This window comes from Pezoporus occidentalis, unplaced genomic scaffold (assembly GCF_034315485.1).
Source record: "Pezoporus occidentalis ecotype Australia unplaced genomic scaffold, CSIRO_AGI_Poc_V1 ctg7, whole genome shotgun sequence".
Taxonomy (NCBI): domain Eukaryota; kingdom Metazoa; phylum Chordata; class Aves; order Psittaciformes; family Psittacidae; genus Pezoporus; species Pezoporus occidentalis.
Window position 1 is genome coordinate 10530077 of NW_026916052.1, and position 21829 is coordinate 10551905.

General features: G+C 39.8%; 1 protein-coding gene across 2 annotated transcripts; it reads right to left on the reverse strand.

Annotated features, from left to right (window-relative positions):
- Positions 1-1250: 1250 nt before the first annotated feature.
- LATS1 (large tumor suppressor kinase 1) lies at positions 1251-21663 on the reverse strand. Of its 2 annotated transcripts, XM_062641749.1 has the most exons (8): positions 21404-21638; positions 16209-16715; positions 12086-12236; positions 8715-10243; positions 4383-4965; positions 3143-3325; positions 2797-2903; positions 1251-1813 (listed from the first exon to the last, which is right to left on the reverse strand). In XM_062641749.1, the coding sequence occupies exons 2-8, from the start codon at positions 16557-16559 to the stop codon at positions 1298-1300; spliced, it is 3420 nt and encodes a 1139-aa protein (XP_062497733.1). In that variant the 5' UTR covers positions 16560-16715; positions 21404-21638; the 3' UTR covers positions 1251-1297. The 2 variants fall into 2 exon arrangements, 1 of the variants encoding a protein (XP_062497733.1); XR_009969069.1 differs by lacking the exons at positions 1251-1813; positions 2797-2903; positions 3143-3325 and adding an exon at positions 7740-7806 and having other exon boundaries at positions 4893-4965; positions 21404-21663.
- Between the last annotated feature and the right edge of the window lie 166 nt (positions 21664-21829).

The window sequence follows — 21829 nt, forward strand, 5'->3', positions numbered from 1 at the left end:
GTACCCTCCCACCATGAGACCCAAGGGGATGTCTGCTCACCTGCTGAGTGAAATTGTGAAAACAGTAATGCAGAAGGCAGCAGACACAGCTGTTCATTTCCTAATTCAGTTATGAATGGGACTGTGAAAGATGGACCACTGAAACTGTAGTGATGGCTCAGATGGACTGGTGCATGACATTTCTCCTCACTGTCTGCATAACTAGGATGAAAACTATTAAGGCCAGTGAAACTGATCTCCACAACAACAGCCTCAAATGCCTTAATTTATCATCTTTCTCCATTACTATCTCAAACCTATAATACAGAAATTATTCTAGAATTTATTTTTCAAACTAAAAATCTCAACTAAAGCAGAACTGTACAGACTTTTTACAGTTTGGATTTACTCAGGAAACTAAACTACATTTCAAAAAGTGTTTTTTCCTAAAGTTTCTTTTCCTCTCATAACGACAGGAGAACTGATGACAGGATACAGCTGAGTTGCTCACGAGAGAGCAGTCCTTCTGCTTTAGGAGTACCAGGCACATGCTACAGCATTACTAATGTTAAATTCAATTACTATTTAATAAAATACTAGTTCTAATTCTTTATCACTTTACAAGCACACTATAGCAAAGATTGATACTTTCTTGTTCCAAAGCTGAGAACCATACCACTACCCCAGCAGCTGGAAACATTTTACCAGATAGACAGCTCAGTTTCTCCAGTACTGTAAATTATCAAGCTAACTGCAGTGAGAAGTGAGGGTACAGCAGCTTTTTTCTCTTCAGAAATGTATCAGAAAGCTCTATTAAGCATAAAGTAGGTTTTATATTTGGTCAATGCAAGGAAAGACTCATTAAAAGTTCTGAAGCAGAGATTTTGTTTTCTAAAATTATTCAGCATATGTACAAATACATAACAGGCATCATCTTCAGGAAAAAAAAAAAAACAAAACCCCTTGATCACTATTTCCTATTTTGAGTACTTAGAGTACAGAGAACCAGTAAGAAAATTAAGAAAATTCAAGTTTTTTTGTTGTTTTTTTTTTTTTTTTACCTAACATCAAATCTCTCTTTTCTAAATTAAACAATTAATAATGCTGGAATAAATTAATACTTGAGACGGATTTCCCTGTATTCTGGGGAAACAAACTGTACAGAGAGGGAAAGAGAAGACACAATTTCCTTAGTGTTTAAAAAATAAAAAGCATGCATGTATTTACTGTAGCAATCTTTTCTCAATTCTCTTAAGAGACTTCTCAAAAACTTCAGCTGCAAAATAAGTTTATTTATTTTTTAATCTTTATTCCTCTACTAAACATAAACCAGGTCACGGTTCTGAACTCCTCTACCTGCCTGTTCGTCATCATCATCATCATCTGACTGCTGTTCTGAGTTTTGGGAACTACCATACTCATACTCAATGGGCTTTGGATTGTTGTATGGGTAGCCATTGTCATCAAAAAACCTTCGGAAGGTGAACTCATAGAAAGCATGTTCAGGATGTTTGCCATTTTTGTACCATCCATTGAGTGTATCATTTCTGTTCCCTTCCTTATCATCATCACTCCACAATTTATCTGGATCAACTGGATCGAAGTTGGATGTGTCTGTAGGATGAGCAATTTTGGGAATGTAGAAAGCAGACTGCCGCCGTAGATCACTTGAAAAATCAATTGTTTTAAAAAATGGATGAGCTTTTATTTCATCTGCACCATTTTTGCCTAAACGATCTTCTGGCCCTCGGCAGAGCTTAATAATAAGATCGGAGGCCTCTGGAGTCAATTTAGCTTGAGGCGGAATATGAAGTGCAGTTTGCCAGTTGATAACCTTTAAAGCAAAAAGAGGTGTTACTCTATATATGATTTCACAAGAAGGAAAAAACAGTGAAAATTAAAACAACAAAATAAAAATACTTCAAACAGCCACAAAGCATCATTCAATATGTGTGTTTTCACAAGAGAGAGGGGAAAACGTGAAGCTACGCCTTCAGAAACCCAGCAAGTATTTTGCCTGGAAATCTGGCAAAATGCAGGTAAAGTTTATTCACATTCCAAATCTAGAGTCTGGCATAGTAGGGAATAGCCCTACTATAAACCAACAAAAGTACAATGAAACCCAGCATCTGGAACCCGGTATCAGGCATATGGCTTACAATCTTAAAAAGAAGGTGAGGCAAATGAATGATGATTTATTTGATGCACTGGAAAGATTAACAGACTTAAAGTAATAAAATCCAATCTGCAGTACAGCTGAGCCAAATACTATCTTGCAAGCTGAATGCACTTTTGCAAAAATGGCACCTGCAGAAGACTGCCCTGGTGGTTTCTCCGAAGCAGCTGGGGCTCAGGAAGGAAGGAACCAATGGCTCCGAGCTGCCCATAACCCTGAGCAGCCACAGTTACCGGCTGCTCCTCCACATCTGCATGCTGAGCACCTGCAGATACATCACAATACAAAGGAGATCTGCAGGTAAGCAGGCATGGAAGACAAGTGGTGGGAAAAGAACACTCAGATGCTGGAAGAGGAGAAAAAAGTGGAAATAACTGCAACAGGTTCAACAAGTGAGAGGGAATGGCCAAGATCTGAAATGTTATTTTTAGCTGGCATGTTTACTTGTGGCCAGATAAAAGACATGAACGTGATCCTTGAAGTCCTTTTACAAATTAAGTGCACCACCATAGTAATGTGAAGTTTAAAATCATGTTATTTTATAGCATGCTTGGATAGATCAGCACTCTAAAAAACACTTCATCCCACTACAAATTAGAAAGCCTACTTTTCAGACTATTAATACCAGGCTTTTAGAATACCTTCATTTGTGTTTCCAGTGGTGTTTGTGCCAGGAATGGAGGCTGCCCCACTAGCATTTCAAAGAGAATTACTCCAACACTCCACCAGTCACACAGCTGTGTGTAACCTGAAATGAGGTCAAAACAAGGTAGTCAAAGCTGTAGTATAATTTTAATCTTGTATTTCTAAGAATAAAAAGGGTTCACAACAGAATTCTATTCAATACTTAAGATTTCCATATTAACAACCATTTACGTTTTGTCAAAATATTATATACTTGGCAAAAGGGGTGCTGTCAGGAAGGTGAAGCAAGCTACCTGAAAATCAGTCACTTTGCAGTGAGATTACCATACAGAAATGCATTACCTGTTCGCAACAACACTTCTGGCGCAATATAATTGGGTGTGCCAACAAGGGAATGGGCCAGACAGCGCTGATGCTGACGTGCAGCCCTGCGTTCAAGTGGCTTCAGCCGATCTCCACATCTGCAGTTTGCTGGGTCACCCCATTCACTGCTGAAATCCATACTGTCTTGACGTGCATGATCACCTACAATCAAGTGAGAAAGATGCCAAAATTGACGAAGATTAGTTCTTAACTAGTATGAAGTTTTCTTGATCTATTAACATATCTTGTTACAAGACAAAATCAGCTTCAATTTCAATGATCAATCTGAGAGCTGAAATGGTCATCAACAGCAATATTTTGTCTTTTTGCTTATGATATAAACTACCAGCTTTTGAGAACAGTGGTTTTTTTTCAGTTATTTTTTTACATAACTCTGAGAAAGTGTCAAGTTTAATCTTTTCTTAGTTTTTCCTTAACATAATCACATTGGGGGTACAGAATGTATATTGTTCTTGTTCTTATGTAAACAGAACCCCCCAATATTTACAGCATCAAAAAATAAAATCTGATTTTAAATCTTTAACTACTCTCCAGAGACTGTGTAAGTGTGGCCTAAGATACATGGTATTTTGATAAAAACAAGTCAAAAGTAATTTGATGTTTTTGACGATATGGTTTCATTTTTGGAAATTAAAAATAGCTTATTACAAAATTTGTATTTAACACTCCTAGAACTGTGAGGTTTTTTTGCTCTTTCTTTTAATTGATGTTTTAAGTAATCAAGTAGGATTTCTATAAGTCTACTTAAACATTTCTCAGAAATCAGTGGGTTACACTAAAAGTTCATGAGACACTCAGAACTTGGGGCAAGTTTGTTTTTTTAAAACCTATCTTTAAGATAGTTTTAAATGTAATAGTAATAGTAATAATGTAAATGTTGTTTCAAGAGTACAGACTGTTGTCTATGTAATTATCTTGCTAATAGTGGAATCTTCTCTTTCCAAGTTTCAGAAACCACTAACAGGACAAGTTTACAACAGCATTCCTTCTTCCTTAAGGAATCAATGCTCACACTTACAAACTCTCCCATCCTAAACATTGCTTTCTCCAATCTGAGTGGTGTGCAGATATATTGTTACATGCACTATTATTCAGAAATTAAACAGCACAGTCTTCTTTCTACTCATTTATTATTTAATTCCTTGCAAAGAATGACACCTCAACAAAGGAACAAAGAAGCCTTTTATATTTCTCTTACCACTCTGGTAGTATTTTGAATCGTGGGTCCATCGAAAACCTGTACAGAGCCCAAAGTCAGTCAATTTAATATGACCATCACGGTCTATCAAAATATTATCAGGTTTAATATCTCTGTGGATGAAGCCCATTTTATGAACACTTTCAACTGCACAGGTCAGTTCTGCTGTGTAGAACCGTGCCAGATTTTCTGGAAATACACCCATTCTAATGAGAAGACTCATCATATCACCTCCTGGAATGTAGTCCATTACAAAGTACAAATTGTCTTTATCTTGGAATGAATAGTACAGGCGAACCACCCATTCATTATCAGCTTCTGCAAGGATATCCCGCTCAGCTTTCACATGAGCAACTTGATTTCTAAGCAAGACGTCTTTTTTCCTCAGTGTTTTGGTTGCATACAACGCATTAGTATCCACTTTTCTTGCTAAGCAAACTTCTCCAAATGCACCAACTCCCAGGGTTTTAATTTTTACAAACATCGACTTGTCCATTTTAGCTCTTCTTAGTCGAATATAATTAGACTCTTTTTGGCACAACATTTTCCTCATTTGATCTCGGGCTTCAGGTGACAACCCAACCTGTGCAGCAAACAGAATAAAATCTGAAGAGTGAATGGTACTCTTAATTCTTGGTGCTCTTATATTTACAAGGCTTAGGCAGACCAAACCAAATACTTATATACAGCATGGAAAATAATACTTAAAGGGTTTTGTTCTGGTTTAATGTACACATTAAGATTCTGTGAAAACATGTTGGAGTGATGAAAAAAACAAACAAACAAACAAAAAAAAGGATCGCTTTCACACCAAAATGCATGAGGTGCCATGCACCAGAAGGTTCTTGAGAAAGGAATATGCTCTCAAGGTGAGAAAGGGTAATTTACAAACTACTGATAAAAACTGCTGCAAGTAATACTTATCTGAGTAACAGTGTGCATCAGCTGCCTCCCTGATTCTCTTTGCAGAGCTAAAGGAAGCCAAGATAAGCCCAGAAGCAGCAAGTTGCTGAGGGCTACTTCGGGAGCTGCTGTGGGAAAGGCTTCCACTCTAGCTAGAGCAGAAGTCACTAAACTTCTGCTGTCAGTGGAACTTAAGTTGCAAGAGGAAGCGTGCAGCTCTCTCCCTCTCATGCTTCCCTGTGTAGCTATACCAACCAGATCTACCTGGCAACATTTCCTACTGCCTGCCCACACCAAGCATGTGTCTCAGCCACAAGCCTAGACCTTTCCTCTTATCGCATAACCCACCTCTTTCTAACAAGACTTCAGTCACAGTCTTTACCTGTCTCCACTCTGCATACCAACTAGATGGGCAGAGCAGTTTCTCTGAAGCATCTCACTCCTCTCCATGGTATCTGTCCTTGGTTCCTATCTGTGTATATACCCCTATCTGGAATAAACATCCCTGGTGTTCTGACCAATACCACTGACATGCTGACATCTGAAAAACTCACAGGCCATACATAACTCATAACCTACAGCATGAAAACCCTTATCTACAAGAACCACACTAAGCATTCTCCTAGTATTCCAGCCTGGCTTCTTTCTACTGTATTTTTGGTGGTTTCAATTCCTTTAAAGTGCTATTCGACTCCAGTACTATTTTTCTTGGCACATTTCAGGCCCTGGAATCCGATTCTCTCTTCTTTTTGGTTTCCATATGAACAGACTCTTTCTTCAGTTTTTATATTCTTTTCTCTGTGATGCTACCCCCACACAGCCTGATGCTCATTCTTCCTTTTGTTTTCTGTCAGCATTTTTAAAATCTTATATGCTCCCTTTTTCATAGCATCTCTATCTGCCAACTTGGCTTGAAACCACCATCCTACAGCAATGATTTCCAAGTTCAACCTAGAGTATATTCCCTTATTTTTTCCTGGACATTCTAATCATAAAACTGAACATAGCCAAACTTAACCCCTGCAAACATCACAACTGTGAAGTTTTCAATTTCTTATTGTCACATCTTACCGACTCTTAATACCAAATCTTGCTGCTTCCATCTCCTTAAAGCTTCAACTGTTTAAGATACTGTCTGCATAACAGTACCCAGGACTGTCACCAGGATTAGGTAACCACTAGTCTTGGTTTGTCTAACCTCATGTTAGTAGATGACTTATACTTTGCCTAACTTAGAACATAATTTGAAGCAAAATATAATAGATATGACTGAAAAAAACAGCAAGGTAAAAGATCAACTAGATATCATTCAGTGTCTTAAAAATGCTTTTAGGAATACTGTATATCATGTATTAAAGAAAATGGTGTTAGAAACAGTAAATTTCTTACAGGCATCATAACAAAAAAGGATCCAAAGGAGATGCAATTAGGAAAAATGCATACAAAATACTTGTCTACCCAAGCAAACTTCACAAGGAGTATCAGTACAGTAAGATTTAAATGGGGAAGAATGTTTCAAATTTCAGACAAATTTTTTTGTCAGCATCAGACAGACAGCAGTTAGGATAGTTAGAACCAGGCATCTGCACTTTTTCCTATGCCATCCACTAGAACAAGTATCAATCACAAACTGATCCCTCTGCATTGCTGATTTTCCCCTGCAACTCTCCTAAACTAGAGCATTTACCAAGAATTAACCAAATTTGTCACCTCACAAATGCTCATGCACATACATGTCCCATTATTTCTAGTCAATGCCAGACACAAGAACTTTCTGAATTGGTCTGTATCATAACACAATTAAGTCTTGTTCTTCTCCCTTCTCATCTTGCTGTATCTTAAATCAGTAGTTTAGTTTCTTTTTGCAGCAAAGACACCTAGCATAATTCTTGTCCAAACTCACACATCTAAATGCGGATAAATATTCTTGAGATAGCTCCATTCTATTCTTTAGGGAACCTGATATAGAAAAATATCACATATGCTAGAAATACAGCATCCTGCATGGGCAGGTATTTTTCTAGCAGGATCCCGCTGTTGTGGGATTCCTCTCCTATACTCTGGTCAAACAGGAGAGGTCTGCTGCAGCATAATACCCCATTTTCCACCCTTCAGCCTGTAATTAAACATTCCAGCTGTAAATCTAGTACAAATATCAAAACCTGCATTTTATAAGGCATTTACTAGGGTGCTTTAAATGCACAACAAAAATATCAAGGAAAGCTGTATGAATGCTTTTATATAAGTAATACTTATGCTTGAGATACTATAGAACACAAGACAGTAAAAAGGGAAAGTGAAGTTTGCAAATCAACATTAATTATAATCTTACATTTAAATACTAGAAAATAGTCAAAATAAATTCATGCTTAATTTTGATGCAGGATTGCATGCAAAGCCCTCTAAAAAGGGATCATGCTATTCTTAATAAAGACTGTTGCTCCAGAATCTTACTTGTCTACACAGGGATGGAGGCTACAGAGTTCAGGAAAGCTTCCCACACCTTAACAGTTTAAATCAGCTGTTAGTGGAAGTGAAAAGGAAAGAGAGAAGACTAAGAATAAAGATCTAGAAAGAGTTCCAGGAAGAAATCTTGCTAACATTTACATATTGGTGATTAAGCAAACACTTAAAAAATATCACAATTTACAGTAAAAATTTTCAAAAAGAGAACACAGATTTAAAACAGCACTTAAAAGTGGCATAAGCCAAATGCATTCTTTTATAGAATAAATTAAAGGTACCTCATACGTGCCAAATTTTCAGCTACAATTGTTAAGAAATAGACATAAGTAACACATCTCGAACTTCCATTTCTGCAAATCTTAACTGCACTACTTCTCACTATTTCCTCTTCTGAAATGACATGTATATATCAGCTCCACCTTTTACCCTTTGGATTTGGTTTAGTAGAACACTGAAATCCCAGAAATAGACTACTGAGACTTCATACTGGGACAAAGAAGCTGATTTTACATGTTTTTATTGATGTCTGGGTTTTCTTATCCCATTCAATTACCCATCATTTAAAGAGATCCTCTTACAGTCCAGAGCTGGAGGCAAAAGGTACCATGTCTCTTTCATTCTAAAAATCTAACTTTTAAATACAGATTTTATTTTTTTTTTAATTTAAGCTTAACCCCCCCCTTGTCATTACTGGAAACAAACTGCAGAACATAAAAGGTATCACTGGTTGCGTGACTACATAAATGCATTAACTAGCCTATGACTTGTCCCTGCTTTGCTTGTACCTGCAGTTTGTCCTTAAAAAAAAAAAACCCAACACACTAAGAAAAGATTTTTATAGCATGATATACCACAATGACCTATTTATCTCCACTATTTAAGCATCCTAAACTTAAGATATACTTCTTCAAGGTAATACAGGAACAGTTCTAGTCAGAGGTTTAAAAAGAATGAAGAGTTTACCCGCATCATTTCATTCTCTAGTTGTTTTTTCCGATGCAAACGCTGTTGATGCGACTTCAGTATATTCTCCACATGCTGCTCCATGAAGAATTTAAAGGCCTGAGGGGAATAGCTTTGAATGCGGGACTCTCTTCTTTCTTCATCTTTCTTGTTTTTCCTAACAGGAACAGGTGATGTTGTAATTTGTTTCTTTTCTTTATCTGTTGAATCAACACATTCATAATTCTTTTCATTCTCATCCTCCTTGGATAAAATAGGTGGCTCCTCCTTGTTGAGCTTGGGTCCTGTCTCATAGAGATTGACAGAGGGATTCTGGTGTAACAAGTGTTTTGGGTAAGGTGGTGGGGGACCCTGGTAATTTGGAGCCTCTCCAACAGGGGCCATAACTGCCATGTTTGTAGAGGGACTCTCAGAGAAGGGAATGGTCTGAACAGATTGCACTGGCTGTGGCATCCAGGAAGGATGACTGGGCGCTAGGGCAGTCTGTAGCTCAGGTTTTAACACGCGCATACTTTTTACTGGTGGCTGAATGGGAGCTGGTGTTATAGCTGTTACTGTTGTAGCTGAAGGCTGAGAGTTGCTGGAGTGACTCTGCCTATTGCTATGATGGTTGTTGAAAGAATTCGACCGTACAGGAACATTGGGTTGCCATGCAGGCATGTCATGCCCATTGCCAGGCGATGACTGTGGCTGCACAGGGGGAGGCTGTGACCAAGACGCAGGTATGCCAGCTACAGTTGTATTGTAAAGTTCCAAGTTGTGACTATTTCTGTTTGACACCATCATTGCCTGAGGAAGATTCCCATTGGTATATGCTGAAGGAGGAGCAGATCCCCCTGCCTGCATCTGTAGTGCTGTGGGACTTTGCCTGTTGGTTGGATTCATGGGGTATGGGGGTGGCTGGCGACTCACAGAGTTCCCAGACACCATATTCTGGTGAACTATGAACTCTGCCTGACAATTGCCATTTTGCATTCCAGCTCTTCCTGAGGGAAAACTGAATTTGCTGTTGGCAGAACTCTGCATGATTATTGGTTGCCTGCCAATGGGGACAGCACTCATGCCTCTCTGACCCTGTGTGGAAGAATTTATGGGTGGAGGATTCATAGGTGGAGGGGGGTAACCATCCTGCCATGCTCCTGGTGGAACTGGAGAAATACGGGAGATCACATACTCCATGTTTCCAGAGTAACGCTTTGTTTGAGAGTTTGGTTCCCAGGAAGGAGGTGGAGGAGTCGTTCCCCTTGGAGGGGGTGTGTGTCCTCGAGGAGGTGGAGGAGGAGGAGTGACACTCCTTATCTGTGGTAGAGGCGGGGGGTTCACTCTCTGTCCATTGCCAGGATGAGCCTGAGCAAATGCTGCAATGCCAGATCCGGATAGCGGCCTTCCCACATCAGGCTGAGAGCTGGGGCTTTCTGAGCGATAAGCTACACCATCTCCCAGGGAAGGCCCGTGCCGCTGAGGAACCAAGGACTCCTTAGAACCCTTCCAGCTCTGCTTGCGGTTAACAGATTGCTGAACAGTCCCTCCTTTAACAAAAATAAGACACATTTATATTACTAGAAGTAATTTCCATTTAACGCTTTGGATATTTTATTCTTTTGCATTAATTACTGCAGAAATAGGATGGGAATACTCCGACAACATAATCCACTGTACTTCACACGAAAAAATTATCTCTATCTAGCAGTACACAAGCTATGGTTGTATGTTCAGTACACAGTGTAAGAGCAAAGAATGCAATAAAACTCTAGTATCAGAGTTTTTTGATATTACATTTTTGAAGATGCATTTTGCCTCAACTGCAGATGCGCTCAATTTTTAATTGAAAAAAGATGGGAATGTGCACAATTATTAGGCACATTATGTATGCCTACATATCAGCACACTATGTATGCCTGTCTTATCAGGCACACTAATCATGCATACAAGTAATTCTCAAGAGATGCGCAGTACTAATGAAATAAAGCAGTAGCATGGAAAAAGATACGTTTAGTCACGTCGCTATTCCTTCCAGTTTAACACTTACAAAACATTTAAGTATTTTTAAACTAAAATTGAACTGAATGTTGTCCAATCAGAAAGCCTGCTTACACTCTTGTATTCATACAGTTCATCCAAACTTCTTTTATTCCTTGCATGTGAAATCTGATACTTTAAAAGTTACGGTTTTATGAGTAAAAGTGTTGTAGAAAGGCAAGAATTCAAACTGCATGAAAACAAACGTTAACTCTACAATATATTTACTTCATAGGTGTTATTTTGCATCATACAAACAAAATAATACACAAGGAACTGATAGTGCATGCAGACTTATTGTGCTTTTTACATTATTACTGAGGCACTTGTAAACACATATAGTAGTGTAACTGCTCAAAGCCACTGTGCCCTCAGTTAAAGAACGTGTTAATAACTATCTTTGCAAGTAACAATGAAATTCATGGCTAAATGGTGGCATTTAGCTAGAAGCTTCACGTAAGCACCAACTAAGTCTGCTTCACAGTCTAAATAAAAATAATGCTGTACTTGGCTACTCTTGATACCAATTCTTCCTCATACCTATACGGGCAACTTAAAATGTAACTTTACAGTGCTGGCAGCTCAGCACTCAACTTTTATTTGAATGAAGTTCAGTATTTCTGCTGCATTTGAAAGTTATTTAGGTGTATGCTGCTAAAGCCTGTTAAAAAAAGAAAAGCATCAAGATGTATTAAAAACGTGCTCGCATGCGTTAAGAGAGCAGTAATAGCAAGTGGTAACATTTTGACTCTGTTGCTACTATAGCTATAGTCTGTCCCCTAACTAACATCTATAAAAATATGAAGTCTGCCTTAAAACCATACAAACAAAATCTGGAACCAAACAGAAAATTAAGCAGAAGGGGGGATTTTGAAACAGGACATCCTATAACACAAAACTGTACCCATACAATATATAAGCACATATATAGACACAAAAATACACATACACAGTGCTGCTTCATGGCAGTGTGTGTGAAAAGAGACAAAAAATTAAAACAAGAATTCAGTGCTCACCACTGACTTCTAAATGGCATCTGACACTGAGAAGAAAATATGGGCATTATACCAGTGAGGGACAAAAATGACTGAGATCTGAATGCCACTCCTGATACGAAATACTTCCATTCAGTACTAAACCCACTTAGTTATAAAAAGAATTGTTTAAGAAACTTATGTCAAACATACCTGTCTTTCAGGAGAATTATACTATATATTTGACATTCTATTTCTAAAAGCAAAAGAACTGTATCTTAAATCTCCCCTGTTCCACTGTGAGCATATGAGGGAGGAATTTGATGTTTTATACATTTTACCTATATGAATACACTGAGTTACTACGGATACACCTACCTGGTGGTTTCATCCCTGCATTCACAGGCCTTGCTGCTGCTGCAACCATCTGCTCCCGACGAGGATCCTGGTAGCTCATTTTACTTATAAATTCGATGGCAGCTTCTATACTACGGTTGTTAGTTTGTCTAAGAGCTTGTATAACCATATCCTAAAGGCAAAATTATATGCAAAAAATAATTTACAAGAAAATGGCAAAAATACCAAAAATCGTGGTTATTCTGCCAAATATCCTCCAGTAATTTTATCAAGTACATAACTGATTTCTCTCAATCAATTTAAAAATACTTTTAAAATGTTTTCTCCAAAACAGATCCTCCAAAGCACTAACATAGTCTGGATCTTCAGGGAAAAAAGTTAACTTGTTGAAGTGCTGTAGTGTGATGTAAATCCTGCCACCTTGTCATTCGTACAGCTTGCTTATATCAGCATTTATTACCCATACACACTACCCAGGTATCAACTAGTCACATGATGACCAGAGGTCCTTTCCAACCTAAGCTATGCTATGAAAGACACCCTAACGTGGAATTCAGAACACTGGGTTTTGCTCATCTTCCTTCAACTCAGCATGACTTCTGTCAACAAATATCTGTTAGTTTCTCCCTAAGAATTTTTCCCGATGAAGACAGCATCATTGGCAGAAATTCTGTTATTTTTGTGGTTGTGTACTCTCAAAGCTCCAAACGCAAGTTTTGATCTGATGGCCAATCCCACCTCTGTCAAGGGAAAATGTATTATGTGCCAGTGGTTTTTCCACTGGCTTGAATGAGATCAAGGTCATGCAGCAGAATTCCAGAGATTGTCAGAAGAGGCACCGCTCTCCCACTTATATTGAACAGGATTCGTGCAACTGACTCAAGTATGAAACAAATCCACAGCAATTAAGTACGCTGTCCTTAGTGACTTCTTATGGATGTACTTTGTCATATGGAAGCAACCATTTCAGCTCACCCTCCATTTAACAGGTTACCTACATATGACAGCATTCACCTCCTACTAAAATCAGCGGGACATCAAAGCGGGCTCAATCAGTATTGATTTCACATTCAAACCCACATTTACACTTTCACTATGCCTGTGAACATTTTTAACACTACAAAACCACAAAATTACATACAGTCCTCAGAAACAAGTAGTTCAATGAACAAAGCAGAAACTTAAAGAAGGATTTTAACATTAAAACAAACAAACAAAAAGTATTAAGGTTGTCACAATCTTAACAGACCAGATGACACTGCTGAAAAAGCAAGTACAACTTTTGATCTTATAGCTCCTTCACGACATAGTTATGACTATAACTATTGCAGGCAAGACTGATCCATTGCAAAGTAGTACATTTTCAGCACCAGTATGCTATTTGATCATTGTGCAAAGAGAAGCTTAAGGTGCTCAGAGTATTTAATTTCCAATTTGAACATACTTTTATGGGACCCATCATTCATTCCTACCTATTGACTTGAATTCTCTTCTTAATTATTTCAACCCCAAATTTACTGTTTTTTTAAGCTAAGTAATTCTACAATATAGAAACCTAAATCTACAAGTTCACATCACCAAGCTGTAAAAACAGAGAGAATTTCAAAGTACAGAACCAGCATTATTTGAAGAGATTAAATTTAGCTCCTTCTCCACTAACCAGAAAACATGATTAAGAGCCAAAGAATCTCCCTCCTCTCCAGCTGAGGAACAAAACACATGGTCGCCTATGTGACATGAAATATTCAATGTCTTTAACCTTACACAGAACATATGAGGACTGAACCTGAATCTAAGTGAGAAAGATTTCCTTTAAGCTATTTAGGATGGTTTTAGAAACAAAACACAAACAAAAAACCAAACAAACAACAAAACACCACAAAAAAAAAACCCAAACCCAATGAACTGCATTCTCACATAATTACTATACATATACACACACATATATAACTATCTATAGACACACTATATGTACATACCTGATCCTGACAAGTATCTATCTATCTGTTCAGCTTTAACACTGAATACTTCCTACTACTTGAGGGGTGGTGGGTAATAACCAGAACATTTGTGATATTCCATATATTTAGGAAAAAAAAAAAAGGTACAAAATAAATTATGTTTCAAAACTTTAAGTGGTGACTGAGTCACCAAGCAGTGACTCCACAATAATAGCAAAGAGACAAATTGCATTTTTACTTTAAATCCATTTTCAACACCTTGATGAAATCTCATTAAAAGCTGAAATGAGGAAACACTGCTAATACAAACAGGTCCAAATCAAAATAAATTAAAAAATGGACATGGTACCTATCAGTTACACATGGCCTCCACTACAGACATGCTGGGGAGGTCAGTCTCTACAGAAAGCCAGTAATGCACCTGACATCACAAAATTAAGAAGTTCTATGTATGAGCTGCTGAATCACAAAACATGCCCAGTGGAAGTCAGACACAGCCCAGACCAGCTGCTCAGAACTAGGCAGGACAGCCCAGTCCATTAAACAATCCCCGCTCAAAATACATTCCCATTTCACTCCCATTTCATCCCTACTTGCTTTCTCAAATCCCCCCCACCAAGAAAAATGCTTTCCTACTTCAGCTCTATCCGTTCTGGTAGTGTACACAGGCCAGTGCCATATGGACTATTGTGGCAACACTACTCTGTGTTAACACATGGCAGAGACAGCTTACACTGGCACTGTGCCTAAAACATGGTCCACAGAATCACAAGTGTCCTGGAGATTTGCAGTTGTAACCAAGAACAAAGCAAAAGGCTTCAAGATACAAAAGATCAAACAAAAAACACCAAGACACCTTTCTAGTTTATTAGCCAGCCACATGCCATTCTTTAGCTTGCGAAGCTGACTGAAGGTTCTATCTGTAAAAATGGATCTGAGAACTGATCTACTTAAGAAAAGGAAAGAATAAAAGAAAACAACCTCAGCACAAAGCACTGAGGAGCAAATTACTCTGAAATACTTTATCATTTAAAAAATCCGTCTATTCTTACTAAAACACAGCTGGCACTGTGTATCTGAGAAAGCAAAAGAAACATGAAAAACCATTATCAGCACCTGACACTAGGACATTTTTGAGGAAATGCCAGTTGATAGTTTTGGAGGTCACTCTTGGTAGGAGGTGGATCCCTCTATAAATACTATAGCATCATAGCCAGCAGAACTTGCGAGAGGTCACTACTGCAAGCAGTGCATTTCTGTAAAAGCAATCCCTGCTGTGGTACTGTGCCTTCATCCTTTGGAAAGATGAATGCTTTGCTAGCTGTTTTTATAAACCTGCTTTTGTACTCAGGTTTTACAGAGAAGGCATGAAAGTAGGTGTTATTTACTTTGAGGCGTAAGTCCCAGTAAAATCACAGGAGTTACAAGTGTATTCATTTTTTACTCCTGGAAACCATTTTCCAGACTCCTTTTACTTATTAAAATGAACAGAAATCATTTTAGTCAATAATTTAAATAACTAAATTGAACAATTATTTAGTTCCCTGTTATTATAATAAAAATAACAGCAGAATAATTACTTATGCCCAAGACTTTCAAGAGAATTTTTGTCTTGACAATATACCACGGAGAAGACACCAGACAACTAGCTTTGTCAGGTACCTTGTTATGTTACCTTCGTTGGACAAATTGCATAAAGGAAGGATAGCAAAATTTCTTTCTCCACAAAGTTTGAATTTTTGCTAGTCACAGATGTAAAAATCTCATTAAAATTGATTTTTGAAATATATGGTACTGCCTTTCAATTCAGAATGGCCATGTGTTATCAACATATTTTAACTGAGCATAATCCAAAATCCCATTCAGTATCAGAGGCTAAATCCATTCTAGATAGCCCAGTTCTCTCTGTCTAAAATTATGTAAGTAATTAAGACAACCGACTCCTAAGACATTAAGAACTGCACAAGATGCTTAAAAGAAAAAAAAAGCCAGGCCCTTCTGTTCCTCTGCTTCATCCCCTACTACTGCTAGTTACACGTCCTAATTAGAAACCTACCAGGTTTTGAAGACCCCATTTTGCTTATCATATGCTGTGCAAACATTCCATGATCAACACCCCCTCCAACCTGAACTAACGGTTTACAGTTAGCAGCACACCAAATCTTGAAAATAAAACATTTCACCTCATCAAAGCCAGCAGCTTGTAAGTCTTGCAGCATTTGTCGATTAACCTCTGATGTTCCTTTGACAGCTGAGGTTGTTTCATTTGCAAAAGGCAGAAGTGAGTTTCTGATCTCCTGCAAAACTTTATGATATGTTACAAATTTGGGGGGATTTCTGCCATGTCTCGGATCTTCAGATAACATTTTACCCATGCTATGATCAGCTTTAGCAGCATCTGAGGGTTTAGGTAAATTCCTGAGGCTCTCTCGTATTTCCTGTAGCATCTGCTGGCTGCTGCCAGTATAGTTACTGGCAGGAAAAGTCTTAGGCCTCATCTGTCTATAACCTTCTGGCTTCTCACTTCTCTTCATGAAAACATGTATATATGCAGCCTCCACCAAGGACTTGCACTTGCAAAATTCAAGGAAGGGTGGCTGGTAGTTTTAGAACTGGGGAAAGCAGCGGCTCTTCACTGTAATACCATGGTTCCTGTAGCGCTGGAGTTCATCACAACCCAAACTGCTATCCTGTTAACAAAACAAAACAACCCTATTACACATACAGCAGTGAGAAAGTTCGCAATGTAGCACTGGTGGCAGGGAAATGTTCACATGCAGCACTGCCTTTACCGTTAAACCATGACAGGTTTCAAACAGTATATTAATAAAACGTAGTTTAGGTATCTGAAGTCCAAATGGTCCTGAATTGCAAAGGACACGGACAGAGGGAAGAGGAATTCAAGCGTGGTGGACAGAGCTTTCAAGAGCAGGTATGAACAGCTGCGTGTACCTTCCCTTTCTGCTGGGTGCTGTCTCTATACATCACCCACATTCTCTCCACCAACACTCCTGTAGCTGAAGGTACCAACTCTACTACCCAGTTCACTGGGACGTGGACCTAATAACCCAGTTGTTCCAACAATCCTGACATCAAGCTCCTCAAGTAGATGTAAGCGAGAAGAACAAAGTACAGCAGTGAGAGTACATAATCACCATGATTTTACCCATTCTGCAGCAGTCACATATGTAAAAAGTAAACCCTTGCCTAGCTCATCTCATGCAAGTTTATGATTTCTTGTACCATGTGCCATTTAAGCCTGTTTAGGGTTTTCACAGTCTCTTAGCACAAGTCTTCTTGAATCAGCCTTCATCAATAGTTATTTTTTAATTTATTTTACAATGAGAGCAGGGAGAAAGAAAACAAAGAAAATTTAATCAAAATTTTTCATTGTAAAACTGTTTAACAACTCAAGCATCAGATTCAGTGAGAGCATAGCTGTGACATTTGGTAAGGGAAAGGGAACTTTCTGCCAAAACCAAATAAAAAGCGTTTGCACTTTGAAGGCACTGACTCATCAGGGAAAGAACCCTTTGTCTGCAGAGAACCTGAGTCCACATTTGTGCTGTGCACTAGTCAGTAGTGTGAGTACTGAGGCAAAGGATAGCGCAACTAAGGTGGATCACTGAAGAAGTTACAGAGCATTCGCCTCTTTAGAGTATCACAAAATAGAACTTTTGCAGTCTCTACTACTCCATGAAGACCAGTTACTAACATAGCACAAGATACAAAAATGTTGCATTTCAGCACTGTCTCTTCTTCACAAGCAACTAAAGGAACAGTAAAGCCCAACTAACACTGTACATTTGCTATAGTCTAACAATAGCAATACTGAAATTGTTTTAATTTCCTGTTTCTATTTCTCACGGCGCTAAAATCTGCATTCCTAGTTTTTTGAAGGATTATTTTTGATGATTCAGATGTCTGCACCTTTTATCTCAAAGATGTAGCTCATGTTTCTCAAATTAAACAGGTGCGTAAGTTCTACACAGTCTACACAAAAGTCATCCTCTTCATCCAGCTTTTACTTCTAAAATATTTGCACTGTCATAAACCAACTGATTCAGTTGATTGAGGAAGAATAAGACAACAAATTAACAGGAAAAAGAACTCTATGTCTTAATACATATGCAAATTATGTAAATTAAGTACACATGCTACCATAAATTAATAAAGCCTGAAAGCTTGAAGTAATATATAAATAAGGTCTATGAAAAGAAACACAAGGGAGGAAAGCCCACTTAGTCCCATTCCCCTTGGAGATCCACTTCAGAAATAACAGTTTCTCTAATGGAACTATCTTAAGTGCTTTCTTTGACCTGTGATGGTTTGAAACCTCAAATTAATATAACTACCAAAGTACATTTACGTTTTTTCCTGCAGTCTGATAACATACAATTCTTCAGCGCTCACTGAGTAAGGAAAAATCAACAGACATAAGTGAATTTTATTAATAAACAGTGAAGTTTTGCTCAAAGCATTGAGAAATCTGGATTCAGCAGAAAGTACAGCATGAGAGCAATTAAAATGTAATTTAATTTTGTCGACTTTCAAAACAGGCCATATTTAAGACCGCATGAAAATATTTGGTCAAAACCACTTTTTCCAAGTAACTATATTTAGACCATTTTACTAGTTTTGCTATGGATGTTCCTTTTCTTTCCAAGTGACCTGCTTCAAAACACGTGTTGGATACCCAAGTGCGAGGATCTATGTTAGTAACGAAAGAACTGCTACCTCCAGAAATGTGAAACCTCTAGCATAAACTCATCCCAAAACATAAGACAACAAGGCTTAGTAATTTAGATTACCTGCTCAAATTAAATAAGTATTAGGCGTGATGCCTAGTTCACCATTATCAATCTAAATAAAACAGTTGGTATTGATCTTGTGCCATACACACACCAATGAGAGAAAAAAAAATAAAATCCAAGTTATTCCTTTCAACAAGTTCCAAGGCTTGGAATTCAGGAGAAAACAGTTGTTTTGCACTGTGTATTTCACCATAACATCATCTGGCACTTCAATATTCATTTTATGGGTACACCACAGGTAGCTGAGATAAGCAAATGTAACACCCCTGAGAGAAATCAAGGTTAAATAAACAGGACACTTAAACCACAATGAGGAGACCAAGAGTCTACCACTGAGGGAGGGCACAATCAGCTTGTGCTCCCATTTCTTTAGATGGGAAGCTAAGAGAATTGTATTTCTTTCTAAGGTGCTTTGTGAACTTTAAGACAGGGATGCTCCAAGTGTTTGATAGCTATTACTCTGCTGGCAATTGCAGCATGACGGGATATTTCCAAGTCTAAGCAGTCTTGGAAAATAAAGCTGCACTTTCACATAATTTTTTCGCAGAAGCAGGGATTTACCAGTGTAACCTGGCCAGTCCACTTGTCTCCCACCACTTACCATTGCCAGCATAAGCGTTTGTAAGGCCATAAAGAGTGAATCAAGCTAACGGACATACCCGGATAAAAAACAGTAACATTTTCTTGGTGGTTTGTTTCTTTTGGCATCAGCGATGGGTAACAGCAGTTCGATGTACATACAAAACTACAGTCTTAATTGCTCAGAAACCCAACTGAATAGGTGCTCCCATTAAATGAAGTGCAAAATGGCAATTATTACTACAGTTCACCTTGCTTTGTGTGTAAGCCTCAAAATTCAGAAGCCACCTCCTCTTACAGATATTCACATACCTTCTAAATCAAGAAAGTTTTGACTGCTCAGGAAGAAATCCATCTCAATTCTGTACCTCTTAATTAGCAACCAGAAACTGCATCTAAGAGAACTGACATCTCTTCCCCCTTGCAGTTTTGTACCATTAAGTGTGATAGATCTGTTTGTTAATGCAGCTGTTTCTGCTGCTGAAGCTCTCCACTTCCCTAAAGTAATAAAAAAAAATAATTTTCCAGTTATTTTTCAAAATACGGGATAAAGTAATTTCCTCCACAAGTCAAACTGTCAAGTAAAAATACCCCAAACTTTTATTTTTACAGTACAATCAGGAAAGACTGGACTTAAAAAATGGCATTTGAATGAAAACTCAGAATGGTTGCATGCAACTGTTAATGTCTTCCAAGTTCTTCTGTGGAAAATAATACATAGCTTTGTAATGGATCTGTAACATCTCTCATCTACAGAAGTTTTTAACATACTTTTAAACACTCATATTTCCAACCAAGCATGGGATGCCGCACATTAGTCTATTTTGGTTCCATCTCTCATCTACTATTGTAGTAAGTTATTTTATACATAATCACAATGTTTTACTGGGGGGGGGGGGGGGGAATGAAACAACAAAGAATTTGGGAGATGTAAAATCAAGTCTGCAGGGTTGGGGGGAAGGAATGAAACAACAAAGAATTTGGGAGACGTAAAATCAAGTCTGCAGGGGCTTGGTTCAAACCAACAAAAGAAGCTGTTCTTCAGATAGCAGGTCATTGAGCCATAAAGCGATTTGCTACAGGATGAATTTCCAACGCTAAAAGTTTCCATCAGATGAGGAGAAAAGTGGACCCTGAAATTAGCAAATGAACACAACTACACAGAGTCAGGGGAAACTGAGCTGGAAATGACCAGAGGCTAGCTAAACACTGGGAACACTGTGTGTTTGCCCTGCTTGTTTCCATTTTTACATTCTGCTATCTCCCTGAACAGGATACAGCTCCCCTCACGGACAAACACATCCCCGGTTATTCCCAGTAGCCACGGCAGATTTCTAGCGCATACAGGAGTGATCTCTACGGCTACAGCAGGGCAGTGACCGAGGACGAAAGTGTGCGCTGCGCTGGCACAAGCTGGTACCAAGGCGACTCCTGCAGCACAGCACAGCACCGCGTCAAGAGCCAGCTGGCCCGGCAGTGTTGCAGCGCCGGGCATACAACAGCAACGCGTATCCCGGCTCCATACCACTGCATCGGGACACCGCGCTTTGCCGCCCAGGCAGCCCCAGGCCGTGACCCGAGGGCGGTCTGGTGCAGCGGCGCCGTGCTCCCCACACAGCCAGCCCTATTCTCCTCGTCCTGGCCGGCGGGGCCCAGCACCACCGCAGGGCCAGAGGAACACTCTCCCGGCGGCGGCGCAAGGGCCCCGCTGCCCCTCCCGAGGAGCTGACTCCTAGCGAACGAGAAGCCACCTTCCGAAACACCAACCCTCAGCAGGGAAACCGAAGCCGGCAACGTCTCCCGCGGCCGGGTCCCGCCCGCTCCTGGCAGCGCAAGAAGGGGCCAGCTCTCCCTGGGCTGCTGTGCAGGAACAGGCTCGCTCATACCCGAGCTTGGGCCGCGCCTCGGCCTCTCGTCCCCGGCCAGCGGCCTCTGCCCAGCCTCACCGCCGCCCCTCCTTGGCCACCACAGCGCAAAGGACCTACCTGCGGCGAGAAGGCAGCGGCGGCGGCGGCAGCGCCCCAGGGCCGGGCGTGGGCGCACAAAGCTCAGCCCCGCCCGCGCGGCGACGACCGCCGCGGCCCTCCGCGATGCCGGCAGCGGCTCCTCGATCCCTCCGCCAGCGCCTGCCGCCGCCGCCACGGGCCTCTCAGTTCGGCACCGCCATTTTGTCGGTGTCTCAGCCGCGGAGGGCTTCCCGGATATGGGCAGCTCCCGGCCTGCCTTGCGCGGCTGGCGCCCCCCCTCGCGCAACCCCGACCCGGATGGAGCTCGGCGGCCACCAGCCGAGGTAGCCGAGGGCCTCAAGGTGCACCGGGAGTGGCAACGCCATCTCGGGCAGCGGTGGGACCGCAGTAGAGTCTCCCTCGCCTACCCCCCCGCCGCTGCCAGGCTTCCGGCACTGCTTCTGT

Coding starts and splice junctions, on each gene's coding strand:
- LATS1 (XM_062641749.1), bottom strand. CDS start 16,559: ATGAAGAGAAGTGAGAAGCCAGAAGGTTATAGACAGATGAGGCCTAAG. Junction 12,237..16,208: donor AAGCTGCTGGCTTTGATGAG/GTGAAATGTTTT, acceptor TTTTGCCTTTAG/GATATGGTTATACAAGCTCT. Junction 3,326..4,382: donor TTCAAAATACTACCAGAGTG/GTAAGAGAAATA, acceptor ACTTGATTGTAG/GTGATCATGCACGTCAAGAC.